Here is a 16,992-nt window from a genome sequence, read left to right on the forward strand (position 1 = left end):
TACCAAGGAAAAGATGTGGAGAGGAATGGCAACACCAGCACAGTGCCTAAGGGTACTGGGCTTTGGTGGCAGACCTTGGTCTGAATCTGGTCTCTGACACTTCCTAGCACATTATTTAACCTCTCCGAGTTCAGTTTCCTCAACTGTAAATGAGAATAATGACGCCTATTTTACAGGGCTGTCCTTCACCATGATGCCTGGCACACATATTAGCTGACTGAAAGCAGAAAGATGAAAATTTTCTCAGTGCAGTCACCATGTATTACAAATACATAACTTAGGAAGCTTTTCCTTTTAGAAACTGAAATACGCTCAACAGGGATAGGGCTCCAATTTCAAAACCCATCTTCACGTGCACATCACTGCACTGGCCTCTGACTTGACAAGGGTCAAGGTTTCTTCTTACCTGAAGAGTTTTCCCTGAAGGTCTTCTATACCAGTCATGGCAATAGTTCCTCCCTGCCAGCAGACGGAGATAATATAATTGAGTGTATGATGGTATTCTAAAAAGGACACTGCTGGCTCACACTACTCAGCAGACTCTCTCAATTAACCAAGCAATGTCCTAACTCTGAGGAATAGTCTGCTAGGCAGAGAAGACCTTCAAGGAGCCAGCTGTTACTGGCAAACAGGCTTATTCTGTCCAAAAGTATTCACCAACGCAATCCAGAGTCTCGTCTACCTAATCCCAAACTCCTGTTTTCCAAAGGCCACCCTAAAAGTAAACTCTGTGCCAGTCCAACACATCTGGAAAGTGCAAACACGGTAAGATGTGTGCCAAGTATGTTACTATACTCACCTTTCACTCCCACATTTAAGTGAACTCTTTCTTTCCTCACTTCTTCCTATACCTCTCTAGCTCTCTTAAAATCTAGCCCCAGCCACTGTTTCCAAAATTTGCCTGATTACAAGAACCACCCAGAACAAAAAAGAATATTTACACATACGGAAAAATATTCCCAACACACTGGAAAGGAATCAAGGAGGCTACAAAACGCTATGGTTTTTAGTTTGTTTTGTTTTGTTTAAAGGCCTCCATGATTATACAGGAAAAAATGAAAAACAAAAAACAGTAGAAGGACAGGTATTCCAAAATGTGAATAAGTGACATTTCTTTAGCGTTTTTCTGGGCTAACTAAATATTTTTAAACAACTTTTTTTTTAATGTGAGAATCTTCATTTGACAAATAAATGCAGTATAAAGGAGAAAAAGTGTTACAATAAAAATAATAAAAAGCCAATACCCATCTCCAGCCAAATCTATCATCCCAATTTCCTTTAAAATGAGAATTTGACTAGTACAAAGTTTAAGAGCTGAAACAGACATTTTTAAAACATCAAATTTAGTTTCTCAATTTAGATGCAGAAATTAAGCTCAAATAGGTTATGGGAACTTATCTCCTAGCCAACGTTCAGGCTTTTTTCAAAAATAGCCTGTACTGTGCCCAACAATCAGTTCAGCAGCACACAAACCTACTGAGCTGGACAAAATGCTATCAGAGATCAAAAAGACATGCTTCCTGCCCTTGAACAGTAGGAGTCAGGCAGACAGGATCACTTATAGACATATATGTTACCACATTTTACAGGTGTCTCCTTGAAGGCTATACATCTACTTGCTCACCTATCTGTCCCATCACTGATAAACCTGACATTTGTCAGGTTGGGACATGTGGTAAGGGACATGTGCCACTCCTGTGGCACCTTCTTCCGCAGGAGTTCCCTACTGACCCCAGTCCTCTGCCTGCACCCCAGGCTGATTCTTCAGTGATCTGTCAGGATGCCATTTCCTATTCTCTGGCCTCTCCTCAACACAACATCATGTGGTTCTCCTTTTCATCTCACCAACTATTTATACTGATGTATTCTCCATGTCAGGCTACACCCAATCAACTTTTCCAAACTGGCCTTTATTACCTCTGGGACCCAAGACTGCTAATAACCTCACAGGTTCTACTCTGTTTCTCTCTCAGCTGCTGATACTGTGGATTACTCGACAATATCCTCTGTGAGCTTAACTCTAAGATACAATAATCACTCCCTACTACATTACTTCCCCCTTGTAAACTTAAAAGCAAAAATGAAAGTAGTAATACTAATTTCCAATAATTACCTCTTCATTGTTTCCTGAACAACCTAAAGTCAGGCCTACACACTTGGAAGGAAGACAATACTATATACCTTGGTTTACAAAGTTTTTGGTCAAGTGTCAAAGTTCCTATTGCCTGTTCACAGGCTTAAGACTCAGGAAAGGCAATCATCCTAGCCACGCAGATTCTTAAATTTTTTTGTGTAGCACAGCACTTGCTTTGGTTCTACTTGATGTTGTTGTAGTCCACTGGGCCCCGATACAGAACCCTGGATGCATTAACTGACTCTGGCCCACTACCATGCCTTACTTGCCTTACTCCTGCAGACCCCAAAGTTCCCTCTAAAGTGCTGCCAACAATCTTAATACCAACTTGGTCCATTTTCAAAATCTAAGCTCCAGCCTGGAGCAGAGCATCACAAAGGTGTTTTTGTCCCTGTAACATGAGTGCATTTGGATACACAGCTGTGTGAGCTTTTACCTAAGCTGTAAAAAAGTTATGTGTATTGTAATAGGTGCTAAGGATTCAACTCACCTCAAAGACAAACAGTCTTAAGTTTCTTGATCTAAATCCTTACTATTTCAGAACAGAATTAAATCCAGTACTTGAACTCACAGTGGCATTCATACAAGCCTATACTTTTCTGGGCAGAAATTTGTTATGGCAAACCAACACTTCCTTTAAAAATCTAGCATGTCTGTTTAACCAATCATAAATTACCAGTCAAACCTATTACCAAGGAGGGAGGAGTCCTATTTCAACACCTACTCAGAATTCTAAGGTTCCTCCCCTTCTCTCGTGCCAGGCCTTCTTCCAATTTGATACACACAACTCAGCTTACCCTCAAAAACACTCCTTATGGATGAAAACTGTCAGATCTATTGAGCATTTTCAGCAAATATCAAAAAATACTACACGTTTTACACAAAAAATAGTTAACCAGAAACTTATATTATCTCCATCTGCTTGAGTGTAGAAATTATGGCCAAGATCTGGAACTAGCAAAGAAGAGCAGACAACACAGCGTAGAACAGCACAGAAGAAAGCTTTATAACCACCAAACAAACTGGCCACGCACCATTAGAGTTCAGGAAACTCTGACACAAGTGACAAACATAAGGTTACCTCAGAGCAAGATTTTGCTTGTTTGGAAACTAGGCTTCCGTTATTCTCAGAAGACTTGCGTTTTACGGCTCCAATTTTTGTGGAATTACCTAAAATATGTAAAAATAAGTAAGTTGGCTTCCCTGTTTCTCTTAACATGCAAAGGAGAAAGAGGAAAGGTCAGAAGGAGAACAAAGGCTTTAATCAAACAGTATCTTACCACATGTCCCAAAATTATCATGCACAACTTCAACATGAATCAGTGATGGATCAACAATTTTCAGTGCTGGAATCTTAAAAATAAATAAAACAAAGATACTGGGAAACTTAAAAACGCTCAGAAACATACCAGAAATTAGTTCTGTTAACATACAAGAAGAGCTTCTTACAAATAATTTCTTTTAAAAACAATCATGATATTTCTCTTTCTACTCTTTTAATACAAAGATAATAAAACTATTTAACTCCTATAAGATATTATAATTCTTTTTTAGAATTATCTTTCTCTGTCAGGTTATCTTACATGCAATTAGCATCCTATTTTACCTCCTCACAGTTGACTTGCAGAGTTTTTGATGCTGGGTTTCCGTTTACAATTGTTGCAGAAAACCACTGAGTCGATGGGTCCAAGCTATAAATTTTTACTTCTGAACCAACTAAGTTTTTGTCACCTGAAAAAAAAAAAATCCTTAGAGCAATCTGCATTATCTCCCCACACACCAACATCCAGGATAATCTTTTCTCAAGTCTTTAAAAAAATCAGTAGACAAAAATAAACAGTAAAAGATACTGCTATAAACATGAGAAGACAGACATTTCAGAAAAGCTAGGAGAAATTTTTAATTTTATTTTAAACTTTTTATTCCATTTTCCTATTAATTTACCTAAAAGTGGCAATATATTTATTCTACCATTTGTATGAGACCAAGCAGAATCCAGGTAGCTCACTGAACCTAAACTTACTTTCCTGTGCAGAGTTTTAGGGGATCCAAATTCAGGAACCCCAACAGAACTGCCTAAACAGAACTTAAAAAACTGTAAAATTGACCAGGAAACTCAGTAACAGTATATGGGAAGATCAGGATTACCACATTCGTGTTTCATTAATTTTATAAGACTGAAATTTCAAACATATCAAATTCCATGTCAAAATACATCTGAGCTTTTTTAATACCTACTTTACTAGTTTTCACATAAGCCCTGAGCTTTCCAAATTTCAGAGGCTTTTGAATATATAAAGTCCTTCAATCATCTAGTTGCATGAAGAAAGCAATTACTAAAAAATTAGAAATTTCAATGAATGAGGACTAAAATGTAGTTTCTTACAAACTATTTGTCAACTCGTGAACTATCATCAACAGATAATCTATATACCTTGTAAAAGATGGCTTTCATCCAAATGTTTCACAATCAAAGCTTGAAATTCTTTACTGACATTCTGATTATCCATAAGGGAAAGTCGAAGATTGTTTACATCCTGAAAAATGGAAGATTTTAAGGTAACAAATAAGAAGCGTTAAATTCCAGTGGATATTTCAATCAGCTTAATGTTTAAGTACTGTCAATAGCCATTTGATGGCACCAAACCACTGCAACTCCAATGAACTGAAAAGGTCAAATAGTAGGAATCCATCAAATGATCACAGATATAGGGAGACTAAAGTGAAGTCACCCCAAGCTAAGAGCATGACAAATACTAAGGAGTGGCTCAAAGCATAATTTTAAGTATGACACAACTTTGACTACGGAAAATATAATAAACTAGATGGTCAATCCAAGGATTTCCCAGGGGCAAAAGACACACACATAGAAACACACGGATATGTAAAGTCAATTTGCTGAAATTGTTTTTAACAAATCACCACACAGATTGATTTAACCCAACTAAAATTCCAAATGCATTTTTGTTTACAAATGGTAAAGGGAGGTATGGGAGAGACAAAATCTGAATGAATAGCATTAAGTTTTCAGCAAGCCAGTTTTGAAACACTCAATTCTTGGCAGCAGCTCCATCTTGGGCGCTATTCCACAGTCTTCTGGCTTTGTGTGCACACTAAGTTATGATAAATGTATACAGAAAATGTCAATACAAATAACCTGCTGAACACAAACTATACAGCACAGAAGCTCTTCTAATATCAGGGCTTCACACTTTTCTGACACTGAAATGGATACACAGTGGCCAAAATTAGTTCATCCATTTCTCCCACTGGGAAAACTAGTCTTTTAGAGAGGCCATGCTGGAAAAATGCATTTCTTAAGCCAAATAACATTAGACTTAACCTAGGGTCTTCAGAAGAGCTCAACATTAATTATCCGAATGAACCATTTACGGTTGTTGTTTTTTTCCCCTCATGCTGCTGCAATTTCAAAAAAAAAATGTAAATGTGTGCTCCAATTCCTATTAAGAGATAAAATGCACATTACTAGGGACAGTCACAAATGGCTCTTAAACAAGGTAGAATAATTCTACTCTGCCCAGGAAAGTTTTAGTGCCAGATGACTGACCTGGGTATTTTGTCTTCTTACCCACAGATAAATAAGTCAAATTCAATCCAAAAAACAGACCTTAAGTTTCAATTCCAACTTCTATATATGCCAAATGATTTTCAGGTTCTCTGTGTATTATATAGGGCAAGCATTCTACTGCACTAATAACATCTCCCAACACAGTTTCATACAGTGGCAACTGGATGTAACTACCCACATCTACAAGAGAATGTCCTGAAGCACTAAGCTTGGGCCACTATTATCACCAGTAAAAGTGAAGAGCACACATCATAATCTACCTCAATTAATATTACTAGCAATATTCACAATGATAGCCATGGTGCACCTTCCTGAGAATAAAAACTTACTGATCTAGATTTTGCTTTTTCCATCTTAAGAAACAAAATTATGAGTTCTGCTTTGACTAAAAAGCTTGGATATACAAAAGATGCAAAACACAACTGTCCAGAAAACAATGCTGAGAAGTAAAAACTACTCTATCACTAAGTAAAGCAAGATACCCAAAGCCCCTCCTGTATGTTCCTTGGTCCTTAAGAGCAAGGCATTCTTCCTTTTAAGGCAGATAAAACATCAACATGGCTATCTGAACATCACGAAGGTAACCTGCATCTGAAATTAACTTAAGCAAAAGCACCTTTTTTTGTTCTGTTTAATCATTGTAAAATAAGGTTCAGAATGTGGACCTTGTTTTCACTCACCTTCAGGATACAGAAATGAGACGTTAGTGAGAAAGCCCGTGCTTTGGGTTTTCCAACACAGGCACATCAATGGCAATGACCATTGACCCTAAACTGTCTTTTAACAACAGTTCACAGAAACAAGTCAAGTCACCAAATGGATGTGGATAAAGGGGATTAAGTTTCATAAATGACCTCTAAAAGACAAATGATATGACATGACCAACTCTATTCCCAAGGTAGTAATCTGGAAATAATCTGTATGTTCTTTCCCCCTCTCTGCAAACATTTTCATGAGGAAAATAATCACATATAAGCAAGACCCAAGAGCCTAAATGTTGTGAAGAAAAGGGTGGGGGTTTTGCAAGCTAATTGGAAAGAACACACATGCATGTGCTCTCAATTCTCATTATTCATTGTAATTATGTTTATTAAGTCCACAAACACTGGAATAGTGAATAGTGAACCACTGCTCCTAGTGGAAAGATAAGGTTAGGTTCCTTTGAGCCTCTGGGTCACAATTTCATCAACCGACCTATATATAACCTTGTTTTATGTGTGTGTGTGCGTGTATGTGTGCTCACATGCGCGTGCTAGAAAACACATTATTTAATATACGTTACTGCATTATTAACTTAGAAATCACAGCCAACAGCATTATAACTCATGGCTGAATAAAACTTCTCTAACAAATGTATTTCTTCCCTAAGACACATCACAGCCTTCTTGCACTTAGGAAGACTAGACAGTACTTCAGCACTATAGTTGGTGTAGTAAAATCACAAAAAAAAAAAAAAAAAAAAAGCATAAAAATTCAGCACTAATTAGACCTCAGAAAGGATACTTGTTTACAGTATAAGAGATGAAACAAGAAGGCAGAACATCACTTTATTCAACCTCAGTTGGGAACATTTGTCAGGCAACTCAAATTTTTTGCCACCCTGCCAATGTCTGATGACCATGAAAGTGCCGAAGTACTGATCTGAACGTTACAAATATATTTTAGCAAATAGGCAACTTCCCAAATAATACAGGATACATAAAATAACAACTGCCATATATGGATATATACTCATGTATATATATATATATATATATATATATATATATATATATATATATACACGAATGAGAACCAATCTTTTTAAAATTATTTTTGTATCACCTAGGTGTTTCCATACATATGCGCGCATGCGCGCGCGCGCACACACACACACACACACACACACACACACACACACACTCTCCAACCATAGTTTCTCTGTCCTTCCAAGACCAAATGGATAGCACCAACCGAATGGCTAACACTGAGGGATGATGTCTAACAACTAACTGCTGGGATGGGTCCTTTTCTGTTAGATAGCTGTTCGAATTAGAGCAATCAACATCAGTATTTTAGTTCTTGTCTTAAAAGACTCTGTATTTCTATCTTTAGAGTTTAATATTGTTTTTATGTTTTACCTGTATAGGCTTCAGGAGGTCTTTAGAAAGAAATACTCTTTGTTGATCTCCCAGAAAGCGAATAGACGTTATGGATCCCAAACCAGCTTTGTCCAACAGAGACTTGTACACCTATAGCAAAACAAAAGAAAATGTTTTGGCATCACAACTGCTGTCAGCATAACTCTGAAAATGGGGACTAGCAATTCTCCACACATAGAGAAAGAGATAAAACCATTAAGTTTTTTTTATTTACTGCCAGTATCCCAATAACGACTATTTATGCAACCATAATATCACACAATTTTTATCCAAAAGTCAATCATTTAAACCAGATACACATTTGGGACTCATTAACATAGAAGTCTGGGCCCAAAGATATACAGCTTCTCTAAAATTTATGCAAAAAATTGTGTATATACATTTTTCTGAGGATACAGAACCATGTTTTTAGCCAATTCTTAATAGCTGGGGTGGAAAAATACAAAGACAAAATATAACTTTAACCAAAACCCTACATTACTCAAAAACCTCCAGTAGCTGTTCTCACCTACAGACAAAATCTTAACTTTGCTAACACAGCAGACTTGGCTCTTCACAATCTGGTCAGCCTTTCAGTCACCTTCCTGGCCTTTCCAACTGTCTAAATCTGACCTTTCCACCATTAAGCCCTATGTCTCACAAAACCTGAACTGTCTTCTCCAGGCCCTGTGATCACTCTCGTATTCCAACTACACCAGACTTATGATATGGAAATGGTACTGACTACCAGTACCTTCAGAGCCAAAGAATATTATGACTCAGAGAGAACCTTAGGGATCATGAGGCCAAGACTGGCAACTCTCTACAGGAGCCAGGCAACAGCCAGATTTTAAGGTATACTCTCCCCATTTCATAAGCAGACAACTAATTCAAATTTTCTTAAAACACTATGAGGGTCAAGCCAAACAGATCTGTATGTCCATATACAACTGCTGATTTCTGACTTCTGACCTAGACATTACCCATATGACCATCCCCATTTTTCAAGTGAAGAAATAGAGCTGAGAAAGTCAAGGGCCTAGACTTCCAGAATTCCTCGCAGGGGGGCTGACAGGAGATCCCAGATGCTCTTCTAACTCCCCTACACTGTCATGTTTCTGTACTATTATTCTCCAGATGCCAAATATAGGCACTACATATCCATTTCCCTTGTTTCACACATAACCAATTAAATACCTTCTTCTCATAAGCCCAAGTTCTACTCACTATTGCAGGCCACTGAACAACTCGTTCAGAAATTTCAGGAGACTTTCGTTCAGCCAAAACCAAGTTATGTTCTACTAAAAATGCTCTCCTTAGAAGGCTGTAGACTTCTATCCATCTTCTCTTCCTCCAAGATTCCCCGTCAAACTCTACGCACACCTAGACAAACAGAAGTTAAAAAAAAAAAAAAAAAAAATCAGATTTGATTAACAAAATAAACACGAGAAATGCCAACTTTGAATTATGCCATTATTCTACTTGAATCTTTAATCTGAATATCTGAATGTTTGCTGTCCCTCTTTCCCACTCTTACTTCCCTTCGCAGTCCACATAAACCAGTCTGACATGTTAATCTAACCATCAAGCTCTGGCTCCCAAATCACTTTGGGAAGCAGCAGCCAAGGGTTTTGGAGGCCAATCTCTGCCCCCCCAAATAACTTCTAGGAAGCCCATACATACAACAAGAACCCCCCCTGTGGAAAGTTTTTACATATGTTAGACATCAGAACTTTAAGAACCAAAAGAAAGAAATGTGAAACCCTAAAAAAAGTACTTACTGCAGGTCATTGTAATTCTAAATTGACACTGCTTGTGGGCCTAAGATGAGCCCCCCCACCCATTCACCATAATCCACAACTTGCTTTTCAATCCCTTTGGTATTCACAGGATTTAACACTAGGCCTAGTAGAGAGCATATCCTCAATATCCCTTTCAGTTGAATAAACTGGGAGTTTGGAGTCAAAGACTACTTTGCTAAATACAGAAGCAAATAGTTGATAAATTGACCCCAGAGTTAAACTTCCTCAATACGTGGTATAAAAATCACTTTTTAAAATTTGATTTAAAATCCCCTCTCCTACTAAAGCAGCCTCTCGTTTTTGGTTTCAAAGAACTAGTTAATAAACATGCCAACTCTGTTCATAAGTTCACAGATAATCATATCTCCCTTTTCAACTTTTAATTAAAAAAAATTTAGTTAACTTCCATTCATCTGTCAGAACCCAATTAAAAAAATCCTTTCCTCCAAGAAGCCTTACCTTACCTTCAAAGAGCCTCCTCCACCCCTCAGAAGAGAGTTCCCTTGTTCACTGCACTCAAAGCCCTATACTTTTCCTTCCTAACACTTACTCACACTTTGAATTATTTACTTGTGGCTGACTGATTGACATAAATTCTAATATGTCAAAGTCTGCATCTGTTTTTACTTAACTGTTGTATTTCACTGGTATCCAGTCCCCAGTCAGTACTCAAATACTTGTTGAATGAATAAATGTCTCTCTGAATTGGGCTCTTACCTTCTGTTTACTCTAAACCACTTAGCAGGCAGGACATTCCCAACTGGTATACCACTATAGCCCCAATCCTAAACCTTCTCCAGTTTCATGGCCTTAGAATATCAATCTTTAAAAATCAATGAAATTTAAAATCCATCCTATCCTCCTCCCCCAACAGTAAAATCTACATCCCTAACTTCCCAGGCAACTTCTCCTGAGAAGATGCATATCTTCTTGGCATGGCAGACTTTTAATCTTGCAGTTATCACAGAATACATCCAAATGTGTGAACACCTACTATGTGCCAAGGCCCTGTGTGTGTACTCTCTCTTTGGTTCTACCCACCCCATCCATCACTATACCCAATCAAATGGTCCTTCACAGAGCTGTTCAGAGACTGCTCATCTTCCTGCCTCCCCAGCCACCAGAATCCAGGTCCTCTGATAGCTCCCCTAAATTGGATAGTCTTTCTGCCCCACATCACATCAACTCCAAACCCAAACTAGCTTTAGATGGCAGAGTTTTCCCATCAATGTGTAAGAGGAATGAGCATATATAAACTACAGCACCAGAGAAATCTGGGTTTGAATCCCAGCTATGCTGAAGCTTTCTTAGAATGATTTTACTTGCATAAAATAAGATACATAGTATTACAAAGAAAACCAATTAACCTGCCTGGCAGGTTAAGAACCCTTACTAAAATCTAAGCTCTTTGAAACTGGTTTTGCTAGCTTCAAAATGAAAGTACTAACATCTACCCATCACTGAACTTTAATATAGATTTTTAAGACAATGTATGTAAAGCATCTGCCACGGAGACTAGGTAGCCTTAAAAGCTCCATGGGAATTCAAATCTTAATTTATCAAGGTATCAGTTCACTTAGTAGTGGTGGAAAGATCTTAAATATGATTATCCAGTATCTATTCAGCAAAAAACTAAGAAACAAAGACAAAAAAAAGTAAAGGATTAAGATATTCAGTGGCTTCCCAAAACTTAAGCAACATCACAATTCTTATCCAACCACCACCTATAAAGCTTACAATCAACCTTAACCCAAAATTTAGACAGGGCCCCTCCCTCTTTATATCCTAATTTTTGAGTAATTAAAAAATTAAGTTTAGCTCCTTAAAAAATAACTTACTTTGTGATTTTGGAGTGTTAGCTTACATGGTCAAAAATTCATATTAACTTTAGTTTAAAAGGTGACTTAAAATATAATGAAACCAATAAGTTGTGAGCTCTTTTCAACATTTTTTCAAAAGTTTCTTCTCATAACCACATATACCTTTCATTTGTGCCTTGAAGCTTGAGGTTCTCTACATAAGGGACCTTCTACCACCAAAGCCTCCTAAGCAAAAATTTATATAAAAAGACACACCAATAAAAATTCAAATTCGGGGGGAACTAAAGTGACTTGACCAAGCTTCTGCAAACTTATCGATATAACTAGTTCTCATTTATACTGTTATTCCCCCATGTTCTTTTGGTCCACAAAGGAGATGTTATTTATGCTATCTGATTCCAAAAGCCAAAAAGAGGCCTATCAGTACTCACTACAAATCATTAACAAATTTGCTCTTCTTTTAATTACGACATTTTGTAAATGTGTACCTTATTCGTCTATTAAATATCTGGACCAGAAACTGGACTATTTCAAATTAATTATTTCAAACTAATTATTTCAAGTTAATTTTTCCCCAACAGAAAATCTCTTTATATCTAATCAAGCTAATCTCACCTGAGTATATGATTAAGAAAACCATCAGAAAGGCCAAGTGAAATATTTCTAAGTTAACGGTAGGTACTTACAGAATGGCATGGTTTATAGGCAAGTTTTGACATATCTATTCTATGCCCAGCACTACAATGTAGAATACCACTTATTTCACTACTCCACAAATTAGAAAATTATTTCATTATGCTTCTGATTAGGTCTTCTTACACCTAAATATAATACTTGTCTAAAATCTCAGAGTCTAGGGGCGCCTCGGTGGTTCAGTCGGTTAAGCGTCTGACTTCAGCTCAGGTCACGATCTCACAGTTCATGAGTTTGAGCCCTGTGTCCAGCTCTGAACTGACGGCTCAGAGCCTGGAGCCTGCTTCAGATTCAGTGTCTTCTTCTCTCTCTGCTCCTCCCCTGCTGGTGTTCTCTCTCAAAAATAAATAAATAAGCATTTAAAATCCCAGTCTAGCGCTCAATTATGGGGGATAAACAGATTTTATTACACTGTTAGGACTTTCTCATTTTACATGGTTTGACTGGCAGCAGAATCTATCAACATGCAAATTCCAACTGTATGTAAGGATGAAAAGGCTAGGCACTGGTCAAAGCACCCAACTGCCAAAAAGGTTTAACAGCAGGAAATAGTATATGGAGATGGCAAGTACTACTCATCTGCTAAGGATATCCCGAAGGACTAAGAGCAGAAGACTCAAGGATAAGGTAACTTCAAAGGAAGGAAAAGACCTAGACAGACAAGTTGGGGAAGGAGGCCATTCCCAACATGCATAATGAACAAACCCAAAGCCACCTGTAGGAAGAGTAGTATAAAAAGAGGTTCTTATAACCACACCTAATAAAAATTTGTTGTTATTCCAGAGAAAGAGAATGCCACTGCTCCATTAGTACATTTCTAAAGCTGCTTTTCAGTGTAGAATAATTTTGATTCCTTCCATTTATTCAAATATTTCAGCAAATATTACATGCCAAGCGATCTAAGTGCTAAGGATAGCAAAATCAAGTGCTTTAATCTCACTCTATTAACTGCCTAGTGCTTAAGATCTAGAGACAAACTTGGTCAAGTTATTTAACTTCTTCAAGCCTCAATTTCTAACACTAAAAAATGTGGTTTACCATCTGGGATATTTGTGAGGATTCAATTAGGTGCCACATACTAAATATTTACTCCTTGTTATGTCTTCACTTTGACTCTATATAATCAACAACTAGACATAATGTACCCAAGTGATTTTGTTATAAAGTCTCTCTCTAGGTGAAACAAAGTTAACAAGCCTTGGCTTTATCATCATCCTCAACTAACAGCAAATCAGTCTAGACAAACTTTATTTCTACCGATGCCAAAACAGTTGCATACTACTTGAATCTTATTCATTTACATACATTTTAGCCCCCAGTCCCATTCCGCCACCACCCCCCCACCCCCCCCACAAAACCCAGGATCCTTAAGCCCAAGTGTAAGCATGGTCATAGCTACTTACTAGTTCCTGCCTGTATTTCCCCAGCACAATTTGGTTCCAGTGTTCTGAAATTCTGTGTTTGCTAATACAATATGCCCTTAAACTTAAGCCATCTGCTACTCAATTAAGGAACATAATGATGAATTATGACTAGATACAAAAAAAAAAAATCACAGAATTTGTACCTTACATTAAAGCTGAATTACGAAGTCTGCAGGTAAAGCAAAAATCAAATATAGTTAAAACTGTTCTTGAAATTAAAATCCCTGTTTATCCTCAGGTGAGGCACTTTAGTGCAATGGAAAAGACACAGCCAAACCTAGATTCAAATCCTCCCTCTATCATTTAGTAGCTAACTATGCAAATCTGGACAAGACTCCTTTCCCCAATCTACTTTCTCATTCTGAAAATGAAGATATTACCACCACCTCAAAGATTTGGGGTGGCAGAAGGTGGGAGATTAAAAAGAACACATAAAAATGACCTCCTAGATTGCCTTCTTAATCCAACAGGTCTATAATTGGGTCCTGTGCGGGAAGGGAACACCTAGTCTGTCATCATCTGCCAAAAAACTAAGGACTTAAATCTTGTTTCCATTCAAATCAGATAAAAACAAATGCACTAGAGAACATTTTACTTGGCAAGTGAAATAAACCACAACAACTATGACTGAAATCTGGTACACAAAGCCCACTTTATGGAAAAAGGTTATTAGCCTAAAACAAATAGGTTGGCCATCCTTGTGCCACTCTACTTTCTTTCTATAAACAGCAAAACCCAGTTTGCTAGGAGTAATGAAAAGGAGGAGAAAAAACAAACTCCACAGTGCCTGAAGGAGTCCTTTGGTGGCACAGGGAACATAATGGTAAAGAGGGTGGGCTCAGGTGTCAAAACTTCCTGGGTTAGAACACAGGCTATGCCCATTTCTATGTGACCTTTGTGACTTAATCTTCCCCAGCCCTGATATTTTTGTCTGTAAAATGGGGCAATATTAGTACCTACTCCCACAGAGCTGCTGTAAGGATTAATCAGATCATGGCTATGAAGTGTTCAGCATGATGCCTGGCACGTGGCTAAGTGCTCAACAGTCATCCATTTCAACATGAAGCCAAGGCACCCTGGAAGCTTTAAAAATACAGAACCACACATCCAACAACCCTCTGCAGACTAAAACTGGCTTGCACATGTATGGCCGCCTTAAAGTGTTCAAATGAACGGTGTGTCCGAAATCAACAGGTATTCAGCTGCTGATGCTAAAACTTGCTTCCCAATTTGAACATCGTTCTCAAGAAAAAGCAGTGATGACCAAGTGAAGATACTGAAACATATCCACTGCCCAGGGTGGAAATCTCTCCTCTTCTAACAAGCTTCCTTCAAGTTGCCACCACTTTGGAGTCTTTGTTAGGGACCTTTCTCCAGTTATTTTTGCACAAAGGAGTCTTTGTTGGCGGAATGGCTTCTTTACTGGTTGTTCCCAGACAATCCTTTGCCACCAATACTTCTACAAGGGAGTATAATCAAAATTCATCTCTTTTTGAAATGATCTAACTGAAAAAGATTCTGAGCGTCGTTCTGATGAAAAGTCACTGCCCACACTTGTTCTCATTTCTCTCCCTCCCTGCGAACGCCAAAGTGTGCTTCAAAGCCATTCCTCTAACACACCATATAAGGGGTGGCTCCACCCCCGCCCTCCATATATGGTCATAGCCCACACCTACCTACAAACTCATCAGAGGACCAGGAACCCACTTCCACTCTGACCCGCCATATACGGACAAGCACCCACCCTAATATGCCAAACAGAACTAAGCTCCTCCCTCTTCACTCACACTTCATTTCCAACACGGCTAAAAGTTTAACAAGTTGGGTGAAGAAATTAAGAGGAGCAGACCAAAAAATCCACCCGAAAACACTAGCCCTCAATTCCTAATGATTCCTAACATCACCTACCCTGACGAATCCAATATTAACCATGCTCCCCCTTCGGAGAAACACTGCTACGGTCCTAGTAGGGCACCGCGCGGGCAATAACGAAGCATGTCTGAGCAACCCCAAGGCCGTCATTAAACACGGGCAACTGGAGGCCAAACACACCTCGGCTCTACACGACCATTTCAAAGACTTTCAAGGTCTAGTCTTCTGCACCTTCAGATCAGATGCCAACTTTCTGGTCGCCCTTTTCTGAAAAGGGGAGTGGGGCCGCTGGCTGTCTCGTTACCAAGGTAACTACGAAACTTCCGACAGCTGAGGCCCGGGAGCTGGTTTTACCTTCAGATCCTTCTTCGTAACGTCGGTGTGGGAGACGGCTCGAATGGTCCCAGAGAGCCAGGGCCACTCGGCGACGCGCTCCACGTCCCAGCTGTCGTGGCCGCCGTCGCTGCCGTCGGCGGCGGACAGACTGAGGAATCGCTTCCCCACCAATACTGGCCAACTTTCTCCGAGCGTGAGCACCATGGTTTCCACGCCTGCAGGAAGGGCTCCTCCCTGCAAAAATACAAAAACAAAATGCAACGGGGGCTGTCGGTGGGAGGGGGCCGGGAAGAGAGGACGCGGGGGAAGCGAGGGCGGAGGGAGGGAGCCTAACCGCGCTCGAAAAGACGAGACCCCAGACGGCGGCGGCCGGTACCAGGCAAGACCCCAACACCCTGTCTCTACACCCGCGTCCTCCCCCGCCCCCCGGATCCCTCCCCCACCGCAAACACGGGCCCAAGCGCCGCGTGACCCTCATTCTCCCAAGTTTCGCTTTTCCAAAACCTTAAACCTAAACGCAGACAGAGTGAGGGGAGAATTATTTGCAGCTTACGCGGATTTTAAAGTGTTCGCCCCCCCACCCCGGGGAAGAAAAGGCCCGAAGCAAGAGCCCGTCCCGGGCGGCCGTGTCCCCGCCCCGGGCGGCCCCGCGGGAGGGGCGAGCCCGCGGTTCCGCACTTGCCCCGCCGCCCCGCCCCGACACCGCGCTTTCCCGGCCGCGGACCCCCGGGCGTCCGTTGTCCCGGCGTGCGCCGCGGCGCGGAGGCGGCAGGGCCGCGGGCTCCGCGCCTTCATCTTTCTTCCTCCTCTCCCCTCAGCCGAGGCCGCGGCGCTCTTACCCCGCCTCCTGCCTCCCTGAGTCACCAGCGGCGGCCGCCGTTTCCAGCCGCCCAGCTCTAGCTCTGACTTGGTTCAAGAGCTCTCACAAGACACGCACAGCCTCTCGGAGCCGCCCCCTCGGAGCCGCTGCCGCCGCTCATTGGCTTAGTTCGAGGAGCTGGGCGAGGCTCGTGGGTAAACAGCCCGCCGCCATTGGCCGGCCTGGCGCAGGCGGGGCGAGAGAAAAAAACAATTCCTTGGCTGCCTCCTCCCTCTCCCCTCCCCCTTCCGACTCCCGGACGACCCCCATTAGGTTAAAGTACACAGAGCGTAAGCGAGAGATCCCTCCGCCACAGCCATTCTTTCCATTTGTTGCCCACGGG

At 40.3% G+C, this 16,992-nt stretch overlaps 1 protein-coding gene across 4 annotated transcripts in view; it reads right to left on the minus strand.

Moving 5' to 3' along the window:
* The window catches only part of KDM3A (lysine demethylase 3A), a 53,037-nt gene extending 36,277 nt beyond the window's left edge, over positions 1–16,760 (minus strand). Inside the window, exons 1-8 of one of the 4 annotated variants that reach the window (XM_058683416.1) lie at positions 16,630–16,760; positions 15,809–16,024; positions 9,071–9,226; positions 7,844–7,954; positions 4,569–4,671; positions 3,741–3,865; positions 3,415–3,487; positions 3,216–3,304 (exon numbers count right to left, since the gene is read on the minus strand). In XM_058683416.1, coding sequence (XP_058539399.1) covers positions 3,216–3,304; positions 3,415–3,487; positions 3,741–3,865; positions 4,569–4,671; positions 7,844–7,954; positions 9,071–9,226; positions 15,809–15,994 — 843 coding nt within the window. In that variant the 5' untranslated portion in view covers positions 15,995–16,024; positions 16,630–16,760. Of the gene's footprint in view, positions 1–3,215; positions 3,305–3,414; positions 3,488–3,740; positions 3,866–4,568; positions 4,672–7,843; positions 7,955–9,070; positions 9,227–15,808; positions 16,025–16,343; positions 16,416–16,514; positions 16,534–16,629 lie in introns of those variants that run through there. The other 3 variants (XM_058683413.1, XM_058683414.1, XM_058683415.1) reach the window with 3 other exon arrangements.
* Positions 16,761–16,992: the final 232 nt, after the last annotated feature.

The sequence above is a fragment of the Neofelis nebulosa genome, chromosome 9 (assembly GCF_028018385.1).
Source record: "Neofelis nebulosa isolate mNeoNeb1 chromosome 9, mNeoNeb1.pri, whole genome shotgun sequence".
Classification (NCBI taxonomy): Eukaryota; Metazoa; Chordata; class Mammalia; order Carnivora; family Felidae; genus Neofelis; species Neofelis nebulosa.